The sequence below is a fragment of the Bufo gargarizans genome, chromosome 2 (genome assembly GCF_014858855.1).
Source record: "Bufo gargarizans isolate SCDJY-AF-19 chromosome 2, ASM1485885v1, whole genome shotgun sequence".
Taxonomy (NCBI): domain Eukaryota; kingdom Metazoa; phylum Chordata; class Amphibia; order Anura; family Bufonidae; genus Bufo; species Bufo gargarizans.
The window spans coordinates 154,453,734-154,473,383 of NC_058081.1; the positions used below are offsets into that span (position 1 = coordinate 154,453,734).

General features: G+C 46.9%; 1 protein-coding gene across 1 annotated transcript in view; it reads right to left on the minus strand.

The window, feature by feature from the left end:
• Window positions 1-19,650, minus strand: part of GALK2 (galactokinase 2) — a 260,803-nt gene that overhangs the window by 217,651 nt on the left and 23,502 nt on the right. Inside the window, exons 2-3 of the mRNA XM_044279616.1 lie at window positions 2,841-2,929; window positions 1,664-1,787 (exon numbers count right to left, since the gene is read on the minus strand). Of these exons, the coding sequence (XP_044135551.1) occupies window positions 1,664-1,787; window positions 2,841-2,929 (213 nt within the window). The remainder of the gene's footprint in view (window positions 1-1,663; window positions 1,788-2,840; window positions 2,930-19,650) is intronic.

Here is a 19,650-nt window from a genome sequence, read left to right on the forward strand (position 1 = left end):
AGGATTGTCTAGTTTAAAAAAAAACTAAAAACATTCTATTACCTTATTGCAGTTTTTTTTTTAATGTTTTTCATTGGATGGTTTTAATAAATAACTCTCTGTTGCATGGACATTATCAGAGTTTCCTCTGATCCTGGCCTTCACAGTGGGAGTCCAACTTCAGTCAGTGCCGGGTTTCTGTGGTGTTCATGTGGCCCAAAATCAGCGCCACCTGTAGGGGTGGAGGCTAATATCGATTTCATGGTTCTGATAAAATCAGACTTGCACTGCTATAAAATAAATGTGATTAATCTCTCACCTTAGACTGCACTAGACTATATTGCTTGGTGTCATCCGCAAAAATACTGTACAAACGGTACTAAAACTCATCCTCACCATCATTATTATGGTAAAAAATATCGGACCCAGTGCTGTACCTTGGGGCACAACACATATAACCAGGGACCAATCACTGATCACAACTCTCTGGACACGGTCCTTTAGCTAGTTTTCAGTCCAATTACAAGCATTGGTACATCTACACCACAGATGCACCTACTTTCTAAGCCTATAGAACTTATTTTACCTATTAGGCATCTATGTGGTACAGCGTTAAATGCAAAGTCCAAAAACACAAAGGGGCCAAATATCACAATGACTGTGGTTCTATAAAAAACAACTGCTCAGTCCAGGAGATGAAAGTGAAGAGGGCAGAGGATCCAGGATACTTCACAATGATAATCTCTCCTAAGGCTCATGCACACAAACCTATTTCTGCTCTGCATCCGATCCACATTTTTTGAGGCTCGGATGCGGACCCATTCACTTGAATGAGGCCGCAAAAGATGCGGAAAGCAGTCCATTTGCTGTTGACATCCGGAATAATGCCAACTTTAACTTAAGGACACAGATGAGGAGGAATGCTAGGGCAAGGAAGCCCTAGGAGGTCAGGGATGGCCAACCTGCGGCTCTCAAGCTGTTGCAAAACTACAACTCCACTCCCAGACTGCCTACAGCTATCAGCCTACAGCAGGGCATGGTGGGAATCGTAGTTTCACAACAGCTGGAGAGCCACAGGTTAGCCATCCCTGCCCTAGGTCCTTGTTGCATGCCGGCACTATACAATATTATCACTTGAGCTAGAGCGTGTCAGGTTACAGAGGAAGAACAGTGCTATATTGGCATTTTTATTTTATTTTGGTGGACACTATGAATGTGGCACTGTTATTTGTGGCCAGATCAGTTTTCTTGAAGAATTTGTTGCATACTGCAACAGAGACCGATTTGCATAGTGTACAGATATTGATAAATCTGCCCTTTGATGTCTTCTCTGCAAGCCCTCTACTCCTTCTGCCACAGGAAAATCGCTGTGAAGTCCCACATATAGCTCTGTCAAATAAAGGCACAGGCATGTCCTCACCATAAAAAGGGTGAACTAAACTCCTCAACTGATTACAAGTCGGGAAGAATTTTTTTTTTAGAAAAACATCGAACTATTTGGTAGTTCTTAGGTTTTGAATAAGGATTTTCGTAATGTATGAGCTATAACTTATTTCCACAGGGCAATTCTGATGTAAAAATAAGGTACTATGCAAGAAAAACAAAAAGTGGAACCAACAGATTTAGATCATGGAGATCAAGTTTTAGCATACGATAAAATAATGATGGAAGGAAAAATACTTACAGATAAGATGGATTTGTATTGGACAAGTGCAGAACATGAGAGTCGACAGGCTGAACAGCTGCTAAAATATCTTGTTCAATAGCCATTGGAAGAACAGCATATCCACAGTAGTCAATGTGCTCCCCTGTAACACAAGGCAAAAATCATTTCACATTGGCAAGCCTCACATTACATTGTATTTAAAGAATTTTAAAATGTTCTTCTTTTCTACTATTTTATAAAACATGCAAGAGATTAAAGGGGATCTGTCACCTCCATAACTGGTTTTACAGTAAACATGTTGCCTTTCTAGTGAAAATCCAGTCCCCTAAAACCTGAAAAATTCTTCTATTTATTTAACCAAATAAGGTTTTCGGTGCACAATGGGCAGGCTCCTCGATTTGGTGTACCATCGCTACGCCAGTAATGCCACCCAGAGCATCCTCCTTTGTATCACTGAAAGTACCAGAGATATCAGAACCAGCAGCGATGACACCAGAGAGGCCAGATGCGCCAAATGGAGAAGTCCTGCCGATGGCAAACCAAAAATCTTATTTGCATAAAAAAATTTGATAGAAAAAGGAATTGAGCCTCTAGGAGAAAAGTGTAAATGTAATCACACCTGTCTCTGTCAAAAGGCAGAGAGAGCAGAGTCTCTAGTTATAATGGTAAAACCCTTGTCGCTCCTAGAAGCTCATTTGCATCTATTCACAGCAATGCGGCACATATAAACATGGGACCAACACGGATGCCATCAGCTGCCAAGCACACGTAACAGGTCAGCCAGTGTCATAGGTACAAATCTGCTGACAGAAGCCCTTTAAAGTTTCAAAAAAGCAGTATGAAGATTATAGAAGAGAAATCCAGGATTTCAGTGAAGGGGATGTCCATACAATGATGATCAGGAGGAATTGTAAGAATACTGTATGTACTGTCATAATTATAGTAAAGAATGGTAATTTGGTAGACTGATCATTTCATTTAGCAGTCAGTGATGTGTTTTCTTCTCTGAAGCAGCACCCCTGAAACGTTGCCTTCCTTCTGGAATTTTCATGTATGAAGTTACATAAGTAATCTTCAAGCAAAACTGAGGAGAGAGGGATAGGAGGGGGATGCAGCTGTAGCTTCTTATGCAGTTTTACTTATGCTTATTGATATGTTCTGCAGCATCGTCATCATGTATTACTTTATACATTACCTATCAAGTTGACCCGTCCAGGCGCCCGAGCGTAAAACAATGGTTCACAACCAAATTTAGAGGCAAACATTTCCTTCAGCCTCAGCAACCTGCAGATTTTGGAAAAATAGACATTTCAGTGTGAAAGTGAAAATTACATGTATAAATATACACAAATGCACAACAGATGAGGCAGCACTTATTCCCCCATGTGCAATGTTCCGGTCCATCTCAACAGGACCTCTCTGAAACTTGAGAAAGGTCCCATTAAGAAGGACTGAACGCTGCACAACCATCACTTTTTCACTATACTCTGAAGTGCTGCCTCACCTTATGGATTTTTATTTTTAGAACAACGGTCAGTAGGCTTTGGAGGATTGCACCATCTATCTGCTGAAAAAACTATGGAACCCTAAACGACAGGTGAACTTCTCCAAAATCCCAGCATTTTTAAGGTTTACATAGTCCCAGTCATTAAGTAATACTAACTGTGTAGGTTTCACTTAATACATGAACACACGTCTGATTCTTGCATAAATAAGGTTCCCCCCATACAAACTCTGTGCTCTTCATAAACCAATGCAATGGGGAGCTCCACACATACATATCTGAAGTGAAGGGGAGCAAAATAGAAAACAAATATGCAGGAAGCTCCCCCTAGTGGTAGCTAGCCTACACTTGCCTGCTCTACGTAAGGGCCAGAGCTAACCCTTTTTGGGAGGCTGTTCTTGACATGCATTTCGTAAGATATTCTTGGGCAGAACCTCTTGTGATCAGCAGCATTCTTAAAGGGAATCTGTCACCATGAAAATGCAAGTTAAGCTATAGGATCATTATAATAATAGCAAAGACAGGTACACTCTGCAGACTTGCTAAGCCCTCAAACTGATGATAACATTGAGAGATTAGCCAACATGTCCTACTAGGAGGACATGTCTGAGCCCGAGCACCGCACCAAGGTTTCTCAAGTAGCTCGGGTCCTAACACTCACCTACCTGAGCCGTATGGACAATACCAGGAGCCAGTGAGCAAATTACAGGAGCGTAAAAGGTCAGACTCACAACTCACCAGTTACCTCCAGCATGAAACAAAACCATGCTAGCAATGGGAGGAGGGAGGAGTCTGCGAGTCCCACTCAAGACTGGCTGATATGGTCCAGGCCTCGCAGGGGCACCTAAATGTAGCCTTGTTTGCATAATCTATAGGCACCAACTTATAGAACAGGGGGAGCTGAGCAGGTTGATATATAGTTGTATGGGAAAAGATTCAGTAAAACCTGTAATTCATTCATTTAAAATCCTGCTCTTTTGACTCCAAGAAGGTGGTCCCATCAGTGATTGACAGCCTTCTCTCTATGACTGTGTATACAGAGATAGCTGTCAATCACTGATAGGACCGCCTCCTTGACTTCAAAGCCCAGAATGAGCAGGAATCTTTATGAACCTAATACAACTTATACTGAATATCCCCCCCAAAAATATATATCAATCTGCTCAGTTCCTCCTGCTCTATAACATGCTGTAGTGTTCCTGTTAATAACTGTAGCTGGTACCTTAGCTGTCATTGCTGGGTATTTTGGCTATAGTTGTCACCTAAGAGTACTGGTTAACTTGAGCACCTCAGACACATCTTAAAGGGGTTTCCAAGTTTTACTACACGATTGCCTATCCTCAAGATAGGCCACTACTAGCTGATCAGTGGGGGTCTGACAATCTGCACCCTAGTTGAGTTGGATGTAGCTCCATCGCAGCTGTCCACTACAAGGCTGACGGAGCTGTGTAGGTCCAGTGCAAACTGACAGTGATGTAGCTACAGCCAAACAGCTGATTGGCGGAGGTCCAACACCCCGGACGTCAGCCAATCAGCTAGTGAAGACCTACCCTGCGTATAGGCTATCACTTGGTAAAGCCCAGACAACCCCTTTTTTTTGTGTGGAAAACATGAAGATATGCTGGGTGGAAGTAAATAACCTGTGAGATCATGATGGGCCCATTATGGGTTTTGGATTATGTGCATCACATTCCCAGTCGTATTCATACGCCCCAATTTGTAAGAAACCGGAAAGGTACACTGGATTAGAAGCTTTGAACAATGTCATTTGAGGAAGTAATAGATCTTGAAAAAGCTATTTTGGGTTGATCTGTGCTAGAGATGAGCGAATCAAAGTTGACCGAATGTACTCACGCTTCGTGGTAACAAATCACATTTTTTCCCAAAATGGCTGCTGCAAGTGTTAGGACATGGAGCAAAGAACTCTGGGAATGAGGGGTCACCCACAATGCCATGCATGCAGCCAATCAGCAGCCAGCCAGCCCTGTGATGTCATAGCCCTATAAATAGCCTCAGCCATCTTGGATTCAGCCATTTTCCAGTGTGCTTAGTGCAGGGAGAGATGTCAGCAGGCACTAGGGACAGTGGGAGAAAAGACTTAAAAACTTTTATTTTGCTGTATAGAAGTTCAGGGAAAGGATAGTGAGGAATCATTCCACAGTAGAAGAACAGGGTTCACTAGGGGAGTTTACAGCCTGGGTAATAGGAACAATCCTATTAACACCTTGCTGCACTGACTGAGGATCAAAATTCCGATTATACAGCTCTAATTCCAGCAAACCGTTCTGGTTATTAGGGTGCAAGTGCTGTTTGATACAGCCAGGGCCGGATCCAGGTTCATGTGGGCCCTTGGGCGATAAAGTCTCAGTGGGCCCCTTTGTGGCATTTTGCACGGCGCTTACAGCAATGAAACTGCATGTATTATAGATTAAATACCTTACACAGAGCATGCTACAGAGCGGATATATGTGAATCAGTCCTTATGTGCCTACTTTAATTTTCTACACAGTGTTTCAGTTCCTCAGGTCTACTCACAGATATTTCCCCCCTCACAGTAGATATGCCAAGATATGTGCCCCCTCACAGCAGATATGCCAAGATATGTGCCCCCTCACAGCAGATATGCCAAGATATGTGCCCCCTCACAGTACATATGCCAAGATATGTGCCCCCTCACAGTACATATGCCATAATATGTGCCCCCTTCACAGTAGATATCCCAAAATAAAGTAGATAAGCCAAGATATGTGCCCTCTTATGGTGGATATGCCAAGATAGGTGCCCAGTGCCCCCTTCACAGTAGTTATGCCTAGATGTGCCCCCTTCACAGGAAGTGAAAAAACAAAACAAAAAACTCCTCGCCTCAGTCACCTGGCTGATCCCATGATCTGCGCTCCGCAGCAGCAGGATACCGTGACACATTTGTACAGATGTGTGCCCCATCACAGTTGTAATGCCCTATCTGTGCCCCCTTCACAGTTGTAATGCCCTATCTGTGCCCCCTTCACAGTTGTAATGCCCTATCTGTGCCCCTTCACAGTAATAATCCCCACTGTGCCCCTTCACAGTAATAATCCCCATTGTGCCCCCTTCACATTAGTAATGCCCTCTGTGCCCCCTCCACAGTAATAAAGACCTGTGCCCCCTCCTCAGTAATAAAGACCTCTGTGCCCCCTCCTCAGTAATAAAGACCTCTGTGCCCCCTCCACAGTAATAAAGACCTCTGTGCCCCCTCCACAGTAATAAAGACCTCTGTGCCCCCTCCACAGTAATAAAGACCTGTGCCCCCTCCACAGTAATAAAGACCTCTGTGCCCCCTCCACAGTAATAAAGACCTCTGTGCCCCCTCCACAGTAATAAAGACCTCTGTGCCCCCTCCCCAGTAATAAAGACCTCTGTGCCCCCTCCACAGTAATAAAGACCTCTGTGCCCCCTCCACAGTAATAAAGACCTCTGTGCCCCCTCCACAGTAATAAAGACCTCTTGTCACGGCTGTTTAAGGGTAACAAGAGCATACACAGTAAAAGGAGCTACTGACCGGACCCAAACTAGGGAAGAGAAAGGGTGACCCCTGTCAGACCCTCAACACTCTCCCTATGCTGCTAAAGCACATGCCCGGATCCATGTGGTGGAACGAGGCATGCCCGCGTGCCTAAGACTGATGAGCCCTGTAACCCCTACACTAGTGGAAGGGGCACGGCCACCGATGCCCTGCTCAGAATATGGAGGGAACCGTGGCCACCTCAGATCCAGTCAGAAAATCACCAGGAACACAACAATGTCTGCACACTTAGCTGATGGAGCTGCAGCCGCAGAGAAGACGGATCCAAGGGCCGCTGGCAATATCCGGGGTGCTTGCAGCAACAGAACACAGGTCCAGAGAAGTAATAGCTTAACAAGTGAAGATACTCAAGGCAGAGCTACAACTGAAAAGAGAAATATAATCCACGCCCTGCAATAGGAGGAGGGGTGATTTAAAGGCAGGGAAATCAAACGCAGGAGGAACAGCTGGGAGTAAAGACCTCATCACAGGGGCGGAGAAACAGAACAGTGAGAACACCTCCAAACTCTAAGTGACATCATCACAGGGGTGGAGACACAGAGCTGTGTGCCCCCTTCACATTAGTAATGCCCTCTGTGCCCCCTCCACAGTAATAAAGACCTCAAAGCTCTGGTAGTGACACCTCTATTCCCCCTCCACAGTAATAAAGACCTCTGTTCCCCCTCCACAGTAATAAAGACCTCTGTTCCCCCTCCACAGTAATAAAGACCTCTGTGCCCCCTCCACAGTAATAAAGACCTCTGTGCCCCCTCCACAGTAATAAAGACCTCTGTGCCCCCTCCACAGTAATAAAAACCTCTGTGCCCCCTCTGTATTAAGAAAAAAATCTTATGCAGATTACCGGGCTGCACGGCAGGGCGATCCGTGCCTGCAGGCTGAATGGTGGAACAGCGAGAAGTCTTCCTGCTTCACCATTTAGAGAGGGGCTGGCCAAAAGAAGGGGAGGAGCGTGGGATGCTGAGCTGTGAGTGACAGGACCGCAGCAACTTGCGCTCCAGCAATGAGTGCTTCCATCTGTATTGATGGAAACGCTCATTGCTTCTGGCAGCTGTGCTGTGGGCCCTGTCACTTGTCCGGGTATGCTGGGTGCTGACTCCGGCCTTGGATACAGCCATTTAACAGAGTTTATTACAAGGAAATATTTCTACGTCTTATTTGCCCCTGTGCGGTGTAGTTATGTTCTAGTGGCTTGTAGTTATGTTCTAGTGGCTTGTATTAGTGGGAAAAAAGGGCTTATTAGCCGTTGTGTGGTGAAGTGAGAAAATTACAGCCCTTTTTGGCATGTATTAGTGGCACAAAAATATATATTATTTCCTATTCAGCTGTGCAGTTTTATGTTCTAAAGCCTTTTGTGGAGTGTATAAGTGGAAAAAAGTAAGGGCCTATTTGCTGTTCAGCGGTGCAGTCATATGTTCTAAAGCCCTTTTTGGCGTGTATTAGTGGGAAAAAAGGGCTTATTAGCCGTTGTGTGGTGAAGTGAGAAAATTAAAAAACCCCAGAAAAGTCTGTAATTTCCTTTTTATTTTTTTGATCTAACAGTATGTCAGACAAAAAAGTGCCAGGCCCTGCACAGGGGAGTGGCAGAGGCCTAAATGTTTCTGGCGCAGGAACAGGTCGCGGCAGAGTAAGGGGGCGTGGCACCAGGAGTGGCAGTGAGAGGCCTGAGCTCCCAGTGTCACCTAGCAGTCGTATCTTGACCAGCAACCCAGCGGTTCTTGAATGGTCGACTCAGTCATCCACTTTGTCCCAACTGACATCAGACACCCGACACCCCAGCCAAGAGTCGGTGGGTTCATCAGACACAACCCTTGGTTGGCTTGGCCCGGGAGCAGGCCCTGTGCCCTCACCCGTCCTTAACCTGCCTCTGTCCCTTTCTGTTCCCTCAGCCAGAGAAGTATTATATGCTGTGGGCTCAGCTCCACTATAAGGCGAGGATGAACTACTAGAGGACAGTCAGCAGCTACTGGCCAGCCAAGATGTGGAGGAGACATCCGCCGCTTCCTCCGGTAGGCGGGCAAGTAGTGATGAGGAGAGTGGCGTGGAGCTGGTGTTGCAAGTGGTCAGGCTCCTGACCCAGAGACCTTTGAGGTGGACATCAGTGACGTGCAGACAGTACTCGATGATAAAGATGATGAAGCTGATCGCACTTGGGAGCTGGGTGAATTAGGGGCTTCATTATCATCGGGAGAAGAGGGTGGCAGCTTGCCCGTGAGGCAGCGGTGGAGCCAAGTCGCTAGCGTGGCCCAAAGTAAGCAGGGTGGCAGCAGTGGGAATTCGGGAGTAGACCACCCGCTTCGCCTACCTGCCCGGAAAGTGGTGGTGCAGGGGTTCATGGTAGCAGCGGCGGTAGAAGTCAGTCATTGCGGAGTGTTAGGGGTTAAATCACCTACTCGGCAGTGTGGTCATTTTTTGTTAAGCCGCCGGAAAAGGTGAACATGGCCATTTGTAGACTCTGTGGGCAGAAGGTGAAGCGTGGCCAGGGTGCCAATGTTGGCACCAAGGCTCTGAGTCAACATATGCAGCGTCACCATAAAGTGGCCTGGGAGAACCGTGGCTCCGATGTGGTGGTCCAGCCTGCCGCAGAAACTGCTCCACCACCTCAGGCGAAGGGAGCTGTCTGTCCTTCCCATCATCTGCAGGTCCTGATGCTCCTGCTCCTACTTCTCGTCAGTTATTCCGTCAGCAATCGATCACCAAAGCGATTGCCAAGAGACAACGGCGCAGAAGCTGAATGTGCTCCTGGCCAAGTTCCTGGTGCTGCAGTCCCTCACTTTCCAAGTGGTGGACTCTGCACCTTTCAGAGAACTGATGGCTTGTGCCAAGCCGAGGTGAAGAGTCCCAAGCCGTTATTTCTTTGCCAAAAAGGCAGTACCAGCCCTACACACGTATGTAGAACAGAAGGTGGGCCAGTCCTTGAGCCTGTCTGCGATTGCCAAAGTGCATGGCAGCGCCGACGTGTGGAGCTGTAACTACAGTCAGGAACAATACATGTGTCACGGAAGGTGTACAGGTAACAAGACAATGCAAAATGAATGTATGACTCACTGGATCCAAAACTAAGGAACAAAAGGGAGACCCCTGCATAAGATCTGGCACTCTCCCTGACTGCTCAGCCCATGCGAACACCCCAATGGTGGACGATCGCATATCCTCGTACCTCGACTATCTAACACCTGAACACCCTAAAATAGTAAGGGGACACGACCACCGGCTCCCTACACTAGACACGGAGGGAGTCAGGGTCACCTGGGATCCAGCAAACAGAAAATCACAAATGAATGTAACACTTAACTTGTAGAAGACTGGGAAATAGGATCAGCATGCACACACACTCCAGGAAGTTGTATAAACCGCACACTAATGCATTATGGGGAGGAATTTAAAGGGATGCAATCAGCCCAACTACATGACAGCTGAGAGACGCTAACGAGATGAACTGAAAACCAAAACAAAGAAAGCTCAAGGAGGAGGTTCTGAAAGGCATCTGTCAGAGCTTCTCAGATGTCTGGTTGTGACAGTACCCCTCCCTCTACGAGTGGACTACGGACACTCAGAGCCCACCTTCTCAGGATGGGACCTAAGGAAAGCCCTGATGAGATGAGTGGCCTTAATGTTCGTCACTGGGACCCACATCCTCTCCTCAGGACCATAACCCTCCCAATGAACGAGGTACTGGAGAGAACCGCGGACAACACGAGAATCCACAATCCTGGAGACCTGAAATTCAAGATTCCCATCAACCATAATCGGAGGAGGAGGCAAAGGCAAGGGTACAATGGGTTGAACATAAGGTTTTAATAAGGACTTATGAAAAACATTATGGATCTTCCAAGTCTGAGGAAGATCAAGACGGTAGGCAACAGGATTGATGACAGACAGGATTTTGTAAGGCCCAATAAACTTAGGACCCAACTTTCAGGAAGGAACCTTCAATTTGATATTCTTGGTAGACAACCACACCAGATCACCAACATTCAGGTCCGGACCAGGCACACGTCTCTTATCCGCCACACGCTTATATCTCTCACTCATGCTCTTTAGATTATCCTGAATCTTTTGCCAAATAGATGACAAAGACGAGGAGAATCTGTCCTCATCAGGTAAACCAGAAGACCCCTCTCCCGAGAAAGTCCCAAACTGCGGATGAAACCCATATGCACCAAAAAATGGTGACTTATCAGAGGACTCCTGACGACGGTTATTTAAAGCAAACTCAGCAAGAGACAAAAAAGAACACCAATCCTCCTGATTCTCCGCCACAAAACAGCGCAGATATGTCTCCAGATTCTGATTGACGCGCTCTGTCTGGCCATTCGACTGCGGGTGGAAAGCAGAAGAGAAAGACAACCGAACCCCCAAGCGAGAACAGAAAGCCTTCCAGAATCTGGAAACAAACTGCGTGCCCCTATCAGAGACTATGTCTGAAGGAATACCATGCAATTTGACAATGTGATCAATAAATGCCTGCGCCAGCGTCTTAGCATTGGCAAACCAGGAAAAGGGATGAAATGCACCATTTTGCTAAACCGGTCCACCACCACCAGAATCACAGTCTTCCCCGAGGAACGAGGCAGGTCCGTTATGAAGTCCATGGACAGATGTGTCCAAGGACAGGAAGGAATGGGTAAGGGAAGGAAAGGACCTGATGGCCGTGAATTAGGGACTTTGGCACGAGCGCAAGTCTCGCAGGCTGCCACAAAACCCTCAACCGACTTACAAGCGCAGGCCACCAGAATCTCCGAGCGATGACATCCCCTGTGGCTCTTGCCCCCAGGTGCCCAGCAAGGACCATATCGTGGTGTTCTTTAAAAATCTTGTGTCTTAAAGCGAGAGGCACAAACAACCTCCCAGGAGGACAAAGATCAGGGGCCTCTGACTGAGCTGCCTGCACCTCTGCCTCCAATTCAGGAAAAAGAGCAGAGACCACCACACCTTCAGCCAAAATGGGACCCGGGTCTTCAAAATTCCCACCTCCCGGAAAACAACGTGACAGGGCATCTGCCTTCACATTCTTAACCCCAGGGCGGAATGTGACAACAAAATTAAACCTTGAAAAGAACAAAGACCATCTGGCCTGTCTTGGGTTCAGACGCTTGGCTGACTCCAAGTAGGCCAGATTTTTATGGTCAGTAAACACGGTAATAGGGTGTCTGGCTCCCTCTAGCCAATGGCGCCATTCCTCAAAAGCCAACTTGATGGCCAACAACTCCCTATCTCCGACATCGTAATTTCTCTCTGCGGAGGAGAGTTTCTTCGAGAAAAAGGCACACGGTCGCCATTTGGCAGGAGAGGAACCCTGAGACAAGACCGCACCCACACCCACCTCAGAAGCATCAACCTCAACTATGAAGGGTAGAGAAATATCAGGTTGTACCAAGATGGGAGCGGAAGCAAAACTCTCCTTGATATTAGAAAAGGCCTTACGCGCCTCTAGCGACCAGGAAGAAAAATCTACCCCCTTTCTGGTCATATCAGTGAGTGGTTTAACAACAAAGGAATAATTCAAAATAAACTTCCTGTAATAATTGGCAAAGCCCAAAAAACGCATCAGCGCCTTCTGATTCTCAGGAAGCTCCCACTCAAGCACAGCGCGGACCTTCTCGGGGTCCATGCGAAAACCAGAAGCGGAGAGAAGAAACCCCAGAAATTGAATTTCTGGAACCGCAAACACACATTTTTCCAGTTTCGCATATAATTTATTCTCCCGCAGGATGAGCAAGACCTGACGTAAATGTTCCTTATGAGTTTTGAAATCAGGAGAAAAAAATCAAAATGTCATCCAAATACACTAATACAAATTTTCCCATTAAATGATAAAAAATGCTGTTCACGAAATGCTGAAAAACGGCTGGGGCATTCATCAAACCAAAAGGCATATCCAAATTCTCAAAATGACCTCAGGGGTATTGAAGGCCGTCTTCCATTCGTCTCCTTCTCTGACCCTGACCAGGTTGTATGCCCCTCTTAGATCTAATTTGGAAAAGACTTTAGCCCCAACAATCTGGTTAAACAGGTCCGGGATCAGAGGAAGCGGATAAGGGTCACGAATAGTGATACTGTTCAGCTCCCTGAAATCCAGACAAGGTCTTAAAGAACCATCTTTTTTCTTAACAAAGAAAAAACCAGCGGCAACAGGTGACTTAGAGGGTCGTATGTGTCCTTTTCTCAGACTCTCAGAGATATAAGCACGCATAGCGACCCTTTCAGGTTGGGAAAGATTGTATAAACGAGATTTAGGCAGCTTGGCGCCTGGGATGAGATTAATAGGGCAATCGTACTCCCTGTGCGGGGGCAAATCCTGAACTCCACTCTCAGAGAAGACATCCGAAAATTCAGAGAGAAAAGGTGGCACAGTCTTAGTAGAAACCTCAGAAACAGATGTCGTGAGGCAATTCTCTCTGCAAAAGTCACTCCAACCATTTATTTGCCTCGCTTGCCAATCAATGGTGGGGTTATGTTTAGTGAGCCAGGGTAGCCCCAACACAAGAGGAGTAGGTAATCCGCTAAGGACGAAACATGACACATCCTCAACATGAGCATCACTCACAATTAAACGAATATTGTGAACTATGCCCTTTAATGATTTCTGAGAAAGTGGAGCGGACTCAATAGCAAAAACAGGAATATCCATTCCCAAAGTGCATACCTGGAAACCATGAGTTATCGCAAAATGATTATCAATGAGATTGACAGCTGCTTTACTATCTACAAAAATCTCACAAAAAATGTTCTTGCTCTCTAGCGCCACCCTGACAGGCAGGACAAAACGGGAACTACAAGCAAACGGAAAACCTTCAATTTCCTCCTCAACCCTGCCAATAGTAACAGATGGAACATTTTTAAGAGATTTTTCCCTTTTTGTTTCTTTATTACTCCCAGAAAACTGCCTGAATCTCCTAGAGGGACAAACATTTGCCAAATGATTTATACCGCCACAACAAAAACAAACCTTCCCATGCGGGATGAATCTTCTATTGTCAGAGGCAATCAACCCCAGCTGCATGGGCTCCTGCTCAGAAGGGGCTGACAGCGACTGAGACCCCTGCACACAGAATGAGACCGCTGCACTGTCCTGGGACTGAGTATGACAGGAAGGAGAGATCTCTCCTCTCTCTCTAAGACGCCTGTCAATACGAACGGCCTGAGACATAGCAGAGTCCAAGGAGATAGGCCTCTCATGAAAAGCAAATGCATCTTTCAATCCCTCAGAAAGATCATGGCAAAATTGACTTCGGAGTGCAGCATCATTCCAACCAGTATCAGCTGCCCATCTCCGAAATTCTAAGCAATATATCTCTGCGGATTGTTTACCCTGGCATAACAGACGTAGTCTAGACTCAGCCAAAGCAACACGATCCGGATCATCATATATCTGACCCAGGGCTAAAAAGAATTCATCCACTGAACGGCGGGGCCTCTCTGAAACGCACAAAATTCTCACTACCCCCGGAGAACGTATCCGGGAGCGAGATCTTAGGCTCAGAACAAACTCCATGAACGCAAGCTGAACCGGTCACTAGAAACTGAGAAAGAGTCTTACGGAGATCAGCTACCTCCAATGAAAGACCCTGAAAGCGTTCAGTCAAAAGTGAAACCGGATCCATGCTTGAGACGGTTTTGGCGGTTTATAATGCCACAGAAGGTGTACAGGTAACAAGACAATGCAAAATGAATGTATGACTCACTGGATCCAAAACTAAGGAACAAAAGGGAGACCCCTGCATAAGACCTGGCACTCTCCCTGACTGCTCAGCCCATGCGAACACCCCAATGGTGGACGATCGCATATCCTCGTACCTCGACTATCTAACACCTGAACACCCTAAAATAGTGAGGGGACACGACCACCAGCTCCCTACACTAGACACTGAGGGAGTCAGGGTCACCTGGGATCCAGCAAACAGAAAATCACAAATGAATGTAACACTTATCTTGTAGAAGACTGGGAAATAGGATCAGCATGCACACACACTCCAGGAAGTTGTATAAACCGCACACTAATGCATTATGGGGAGGAATTTAAAGGGATGCAATCAGTCCAACTACATGACAGCTGAGAGAGGCTAACAAGATGAAGAACTGAAAAGCAAAACAAAGAAAGCTCAAGGAGGAGGTTCTGAAAGGCATCTGTCAGAGCTTCTCAGATGTCTGGTTGTGACAACATGTCCTTTACAGCCCACTGCGTGAATGTGATTCCTGCAAAGCTACAACTTGGCCAGGTGACGCCGCTTCCGCCTCCACATTCTTGCGCCGTTGGTCCTGCTACAATGTCTGCCTCTGCCTACTCATCCTCAACCATGTCCTCAGCCTCCACATCAGGGACAATTCACAGTGCCTCTTCAGTGTACCACATGTGCAGGGCACGGCAAGTGTCACATTGTTCTGCACCTCGTTTTCCTGGGCGAACGGAGTCACACAGGGGAGGAACTGCTCTGTGTACTTCATCAAGAAATCAAATCCTGGCTTTCTCCGCGACAACTCAAAATCGGAACCATGGTGACCAACAATGGGAAGAACATGGTGTCGGTGCGGCGTCAAGGAGGGCTGAGCCATGCGCCCTGCATGGCACACATGTTCAATCTGGTTGTCAAGCGGTTCCTGAAGTCTTCCACCCATCTGCAAGACATCCTAAAAATGGCCAGAAAACTTTGCATGTACTTCAGCCACTCGTACACTGCAAAGCACAACCTCCTTGACCTGCAGCAGCAGAACGGCATTCCCTAACATAGGCTGACATGCGACGTTTCCACCGGTTGGAATACTACCCTCCATATGTTTGACCGACTAAACGAACAGAGAAAGGCCATAAACTATTTATTGATGATCCAAGCTGACAGGAGTACTCCCCTATGTAACTTTTATGTCAGCCAGTGGCAGCTCATGCGTGACACCTGCCGTTTGCTCAGGCCCTTTGAGGAGGCCACGTTATTTGTCAGTTGCCAGGACTACGGGATGAACAACATCATTCCACTGCTTCATATCCTGGAACAGATGCTGGTAAATATGGCTGGTCAGGAAACTGGAGACGTTGTGCCTAGATCTCCCGGCCACATGAACTGGAGGAGGAGAAGGAGGACATTGGAGCACAAGCAATGTGTAGCGAAATGGGTGGTTTTTCTACACAGGTGACAAGAGAGGAGGAGCAGGAACAGCCAGAGGAGCTACAGGGCGATGAGGCAGAGGATGACACACTGTGGCAGTATGCAGTGGAGATGGAGGCAGGGAGTCCCTCCGAGTCATTTGCACAAATGGCCCGATGCATGGTCACTTGCTTGCGTAGTGACAGCAGAGTTGTCAGCATTCGGCAGAGGGAAGACTTCTGGCTCTCCACCTTGTTGACCCCTCGATACCGGTCTAAAATGTTTTTTTTTTTTTTTTTTACACCCGCTGAGAGTGAGGACAAACTAAACTACTATAGAGACATCCTATGTAGTCAGTTGGCCGCTGCCTATCTGCGCCATCGTCCATCCTCTTGCAGGTCTGACCAGGGGGGCCCTCTGTGCTCAAGTTCCTCTGCCATGGCTGCTGTAGCAGGGTGGAGGGATAGGAGCAGTTCCAGCGCCATCAGCAACAACTTGAGTCTAGAGTTGCCGATGAGCAGCTTTCTTCACCCACCTAGTGAAGAAACTACTCAACAGCAGCAGCAGCTAGACCTGGATCAGGACCTGAACCCGTAGGTGGTGGCGTACTTGGACAGTACCCTTCCACCCCACATTGAAGATCCGCTGGACTACTGGGCAGCCAAACTGGATTTGTGGCCGCAAGTGGCAGAGTTTGCCCTGGAAAAGCTGTCCTGTCTGGCCAGTAGTGTGGCATCAGAGCGGGTGTTTAGTGTGGCGGGGGCCATAGTTACCCCAAGAAGAACTCACCTGTCCAACCAAAATGTGGAGAGACTGACCTTTGTCAAGATGAATCAGGCGTGGATAAGCCAGGATTTCCATCCACCAATGCCTGATGCATCAGACTAGATCATCCATGGTGCCACACCAACACTGACAAAAGAGACCGGCTTCTTCTGGCTACCTGCCTCAGCTACTATTCTGATGCTGCCACCCACCTGATGCCACACATCTGATTCCAAGTGCTCCTCCTTTCACCCACCATCTTCAGCTGGTACTGGTATTGCCACCCACCTGCCCACTATGTCACGGGTCACTCTGTGGTTTCCTGATGCTGCTGCCACCTCCACACTATGTCACCTTGCCACTCTATGGTCTCCTGATGCTGCTGCCACCTCCACACAGTCACCTTGCCACTCTATGGTCTCCTGATGCTGCGCCACCTCCACACTGTCACCTTGCCACTCGGTGGTCTCCTGATGCTGCTTCTGACACCTCCACATTGTCATTGTGCCACCCTGTGGCTTCCTCCTGATACTGCTGCTGCCACCTCCACACTGTCATTGTGCCACCCTGTGGCTTCCTCCTGATACTGCTGCTGCCACCTCCACACTGTCATTGTGCCACCCTGTGGACTCCTCCTGATGCTGCCGCCACCTCCACACTGTCATTGTGCCACCCTGTGGACTCCTCCTGATGCTGCTGCCAACCCCAGACTCTGTCATTGGGCCACTCTGTGGTCTCCCCATACTGTTCCCACCCTCACCACTTCATGACTGGGCCATTATTTTGCCTTTCCGCCCAGCTGACATAATTTAGTTGATCTGTCAGAAGGAAGGAAAAATGAGACGCACAACAAATCCTCTCTATGTAACAGCTGTAAGGCCTTCATGACATGGTCCCTATTTTACATCAGAATTGGCTTATGATATGTTAGCCAAAAGCAGGAGTGGGTACAAAACAAAGAAGACATGCAAATATTCTATTCACGTGTCATCTCTGTTTTCGATCCACTCCTGTTTTTTTGGGCTTTAGCAATACTGATGGATTACTGACCAAATGCTGACCGAGTGAAGGCGGATGCTCCACAGACATGATCCGTTTTTTTGGGGTTATTGTTGTGACGGATCAGAGGAAGGGCAAAATAATCAGTGACGTCAACACAAACTTACTGCTGACACCCTCTCCACAGTATTTCCACAGCAATCTGTACCCGGCTGGTTCTTCAGAATCATGTTTTAGATGTTATTTGAGTGCCTGTTACAAGGCCTAGTCTGGCTGGCAAATTAAGATTTTCGAGTTACAGGGCACAGCATTGAGGGAATTGCAGCCAAAGTGAAATATCAGTTTCTTCTACTTAACTGTTGCATCAGGCCAACTGCTGCGAGCACACTGCAAAACAGTAATTAAAATGCTGCGGTTGGGTGGAAGAGATATCATTATATTGTTATTGAGCAGAATGCTGCCCCAGAATGATTTTAGTATTTACGTCATTCACAAAGACTGCGTGGTTTAGGTGCCAAGAGAAATTTACCAGCTTGTGCAATGTGGAAATCAAGTTACGACAGACGGAAAGTAAAAGCAGACAATCCGAATCACCGACACATCGTGAAGGAAGAAAAGCACTGGCATAAACTTGATAATTGTTAGGTTGTGGAGCAAGAGAAATGATTTGCCATTGGTATACACAGAATTAGTAGGGCAAACAGCAGATCATTAGCATCTAACCTACAGACAATTCTATGACTCAGACTGGTACAATTCTGAAAAGAAGCAGAATCTAAGAGACCTTTAGACGAGCAATGTTCATGTCCAGCGGCTATCTGAATGTAGAATGGACAGAACCTGGACTGAGCATTAACCCCTTAGGCTTGGGCTACACAGCAATCTTCTCCATGACTCCTGTCACACGACCAATTATCTCTGTGTAGCAGTGCGGGCATTGAACTGAATGGGATCGCAGCGAGTAACAACCTGATGCAACCGCAATCCCAGATTCTAGGGAACTGCCACCATTCAGTGCAATGGCGCATTTCCACACAGAAATTTTTAATCATCCGACGAGGCGAAGATTTCTGTTTAGCCCAAGCCTAGCCAAACAGGCAGTAGGCAAATTCTCATTGGTCCATGCAGAGGAAAATAAAAATGGCAGCAACCACAATACAGGCCTGATTTTCTGTTGGTTCTCCACCAACAGCACACATTCCGATTCATTTTAATGAGTGTATTCACACATCAGTGTTTTAGCATGATCCCTGGGTTTGTTTTTAGCTCAGATGCATGCTCTAATTTGTCCATGTTCACTGATCCATCACGTCTATGGGTCCGTGAAAACCACGAATGCAACACGGATGTCATCCGTGTTGCATCTGTGTTTCACAGATCTTTAGGAGGAGATGCTTTGAAAATAGTTTTTCAGCTGTTCAGTGTCAGTGAAACACGGATGGCACACGGGCAGCAAAAAATGGACACACGGACTCAACACGGATCCTTCACGGATGCATCACTGACCACCTTCTCACAGATTTGAGCATGGGCATGTGAATGAGGCTTAAGAGGTGTCTTTATGGCCATGTTGCCATAAAGCCAAGATTGGTGGAGTGCTGCAGTGATGGTTGACCTTCTGGAAGTTCCTCCAATCTGCACATAGTATCTTTGGAGCTCAGCCAAAGTGTCCATTGGGTTCTTGGTTACCAAGGCCCTTCTCCCTTGATTACTTAGTTTGGTGGCATGGCCAGCTCTAGGAATAGTTCTGGTTGTTCCAAACTTCTTTAACTTAAAAATTATGGAGGCCACGGTGGTCTTTGGAACTTTCAGTGGTGCTGAATTTTTTGTACCTTTCTCAAGATCGGTACCTCACAGTCCTGACTCTGAGCTCTACAGGCAGTTCTTTTCTCATCATGTCTCGGTTTATGCTCCGATATACATTGTGAGCTGTGACACCTTATATAGACAGGGCTGCGTCTTTCCAAATCATGTCCAATCAACAGAATTTACCAAAAGGTGGACTCCAGGCAAAGTGTAGAAACATCTCAGTTATGATGAAGATAAATGGGAGGGCTCCAGAGCTAACCTTCAAGTGTCATAGCATAGGGTCTGA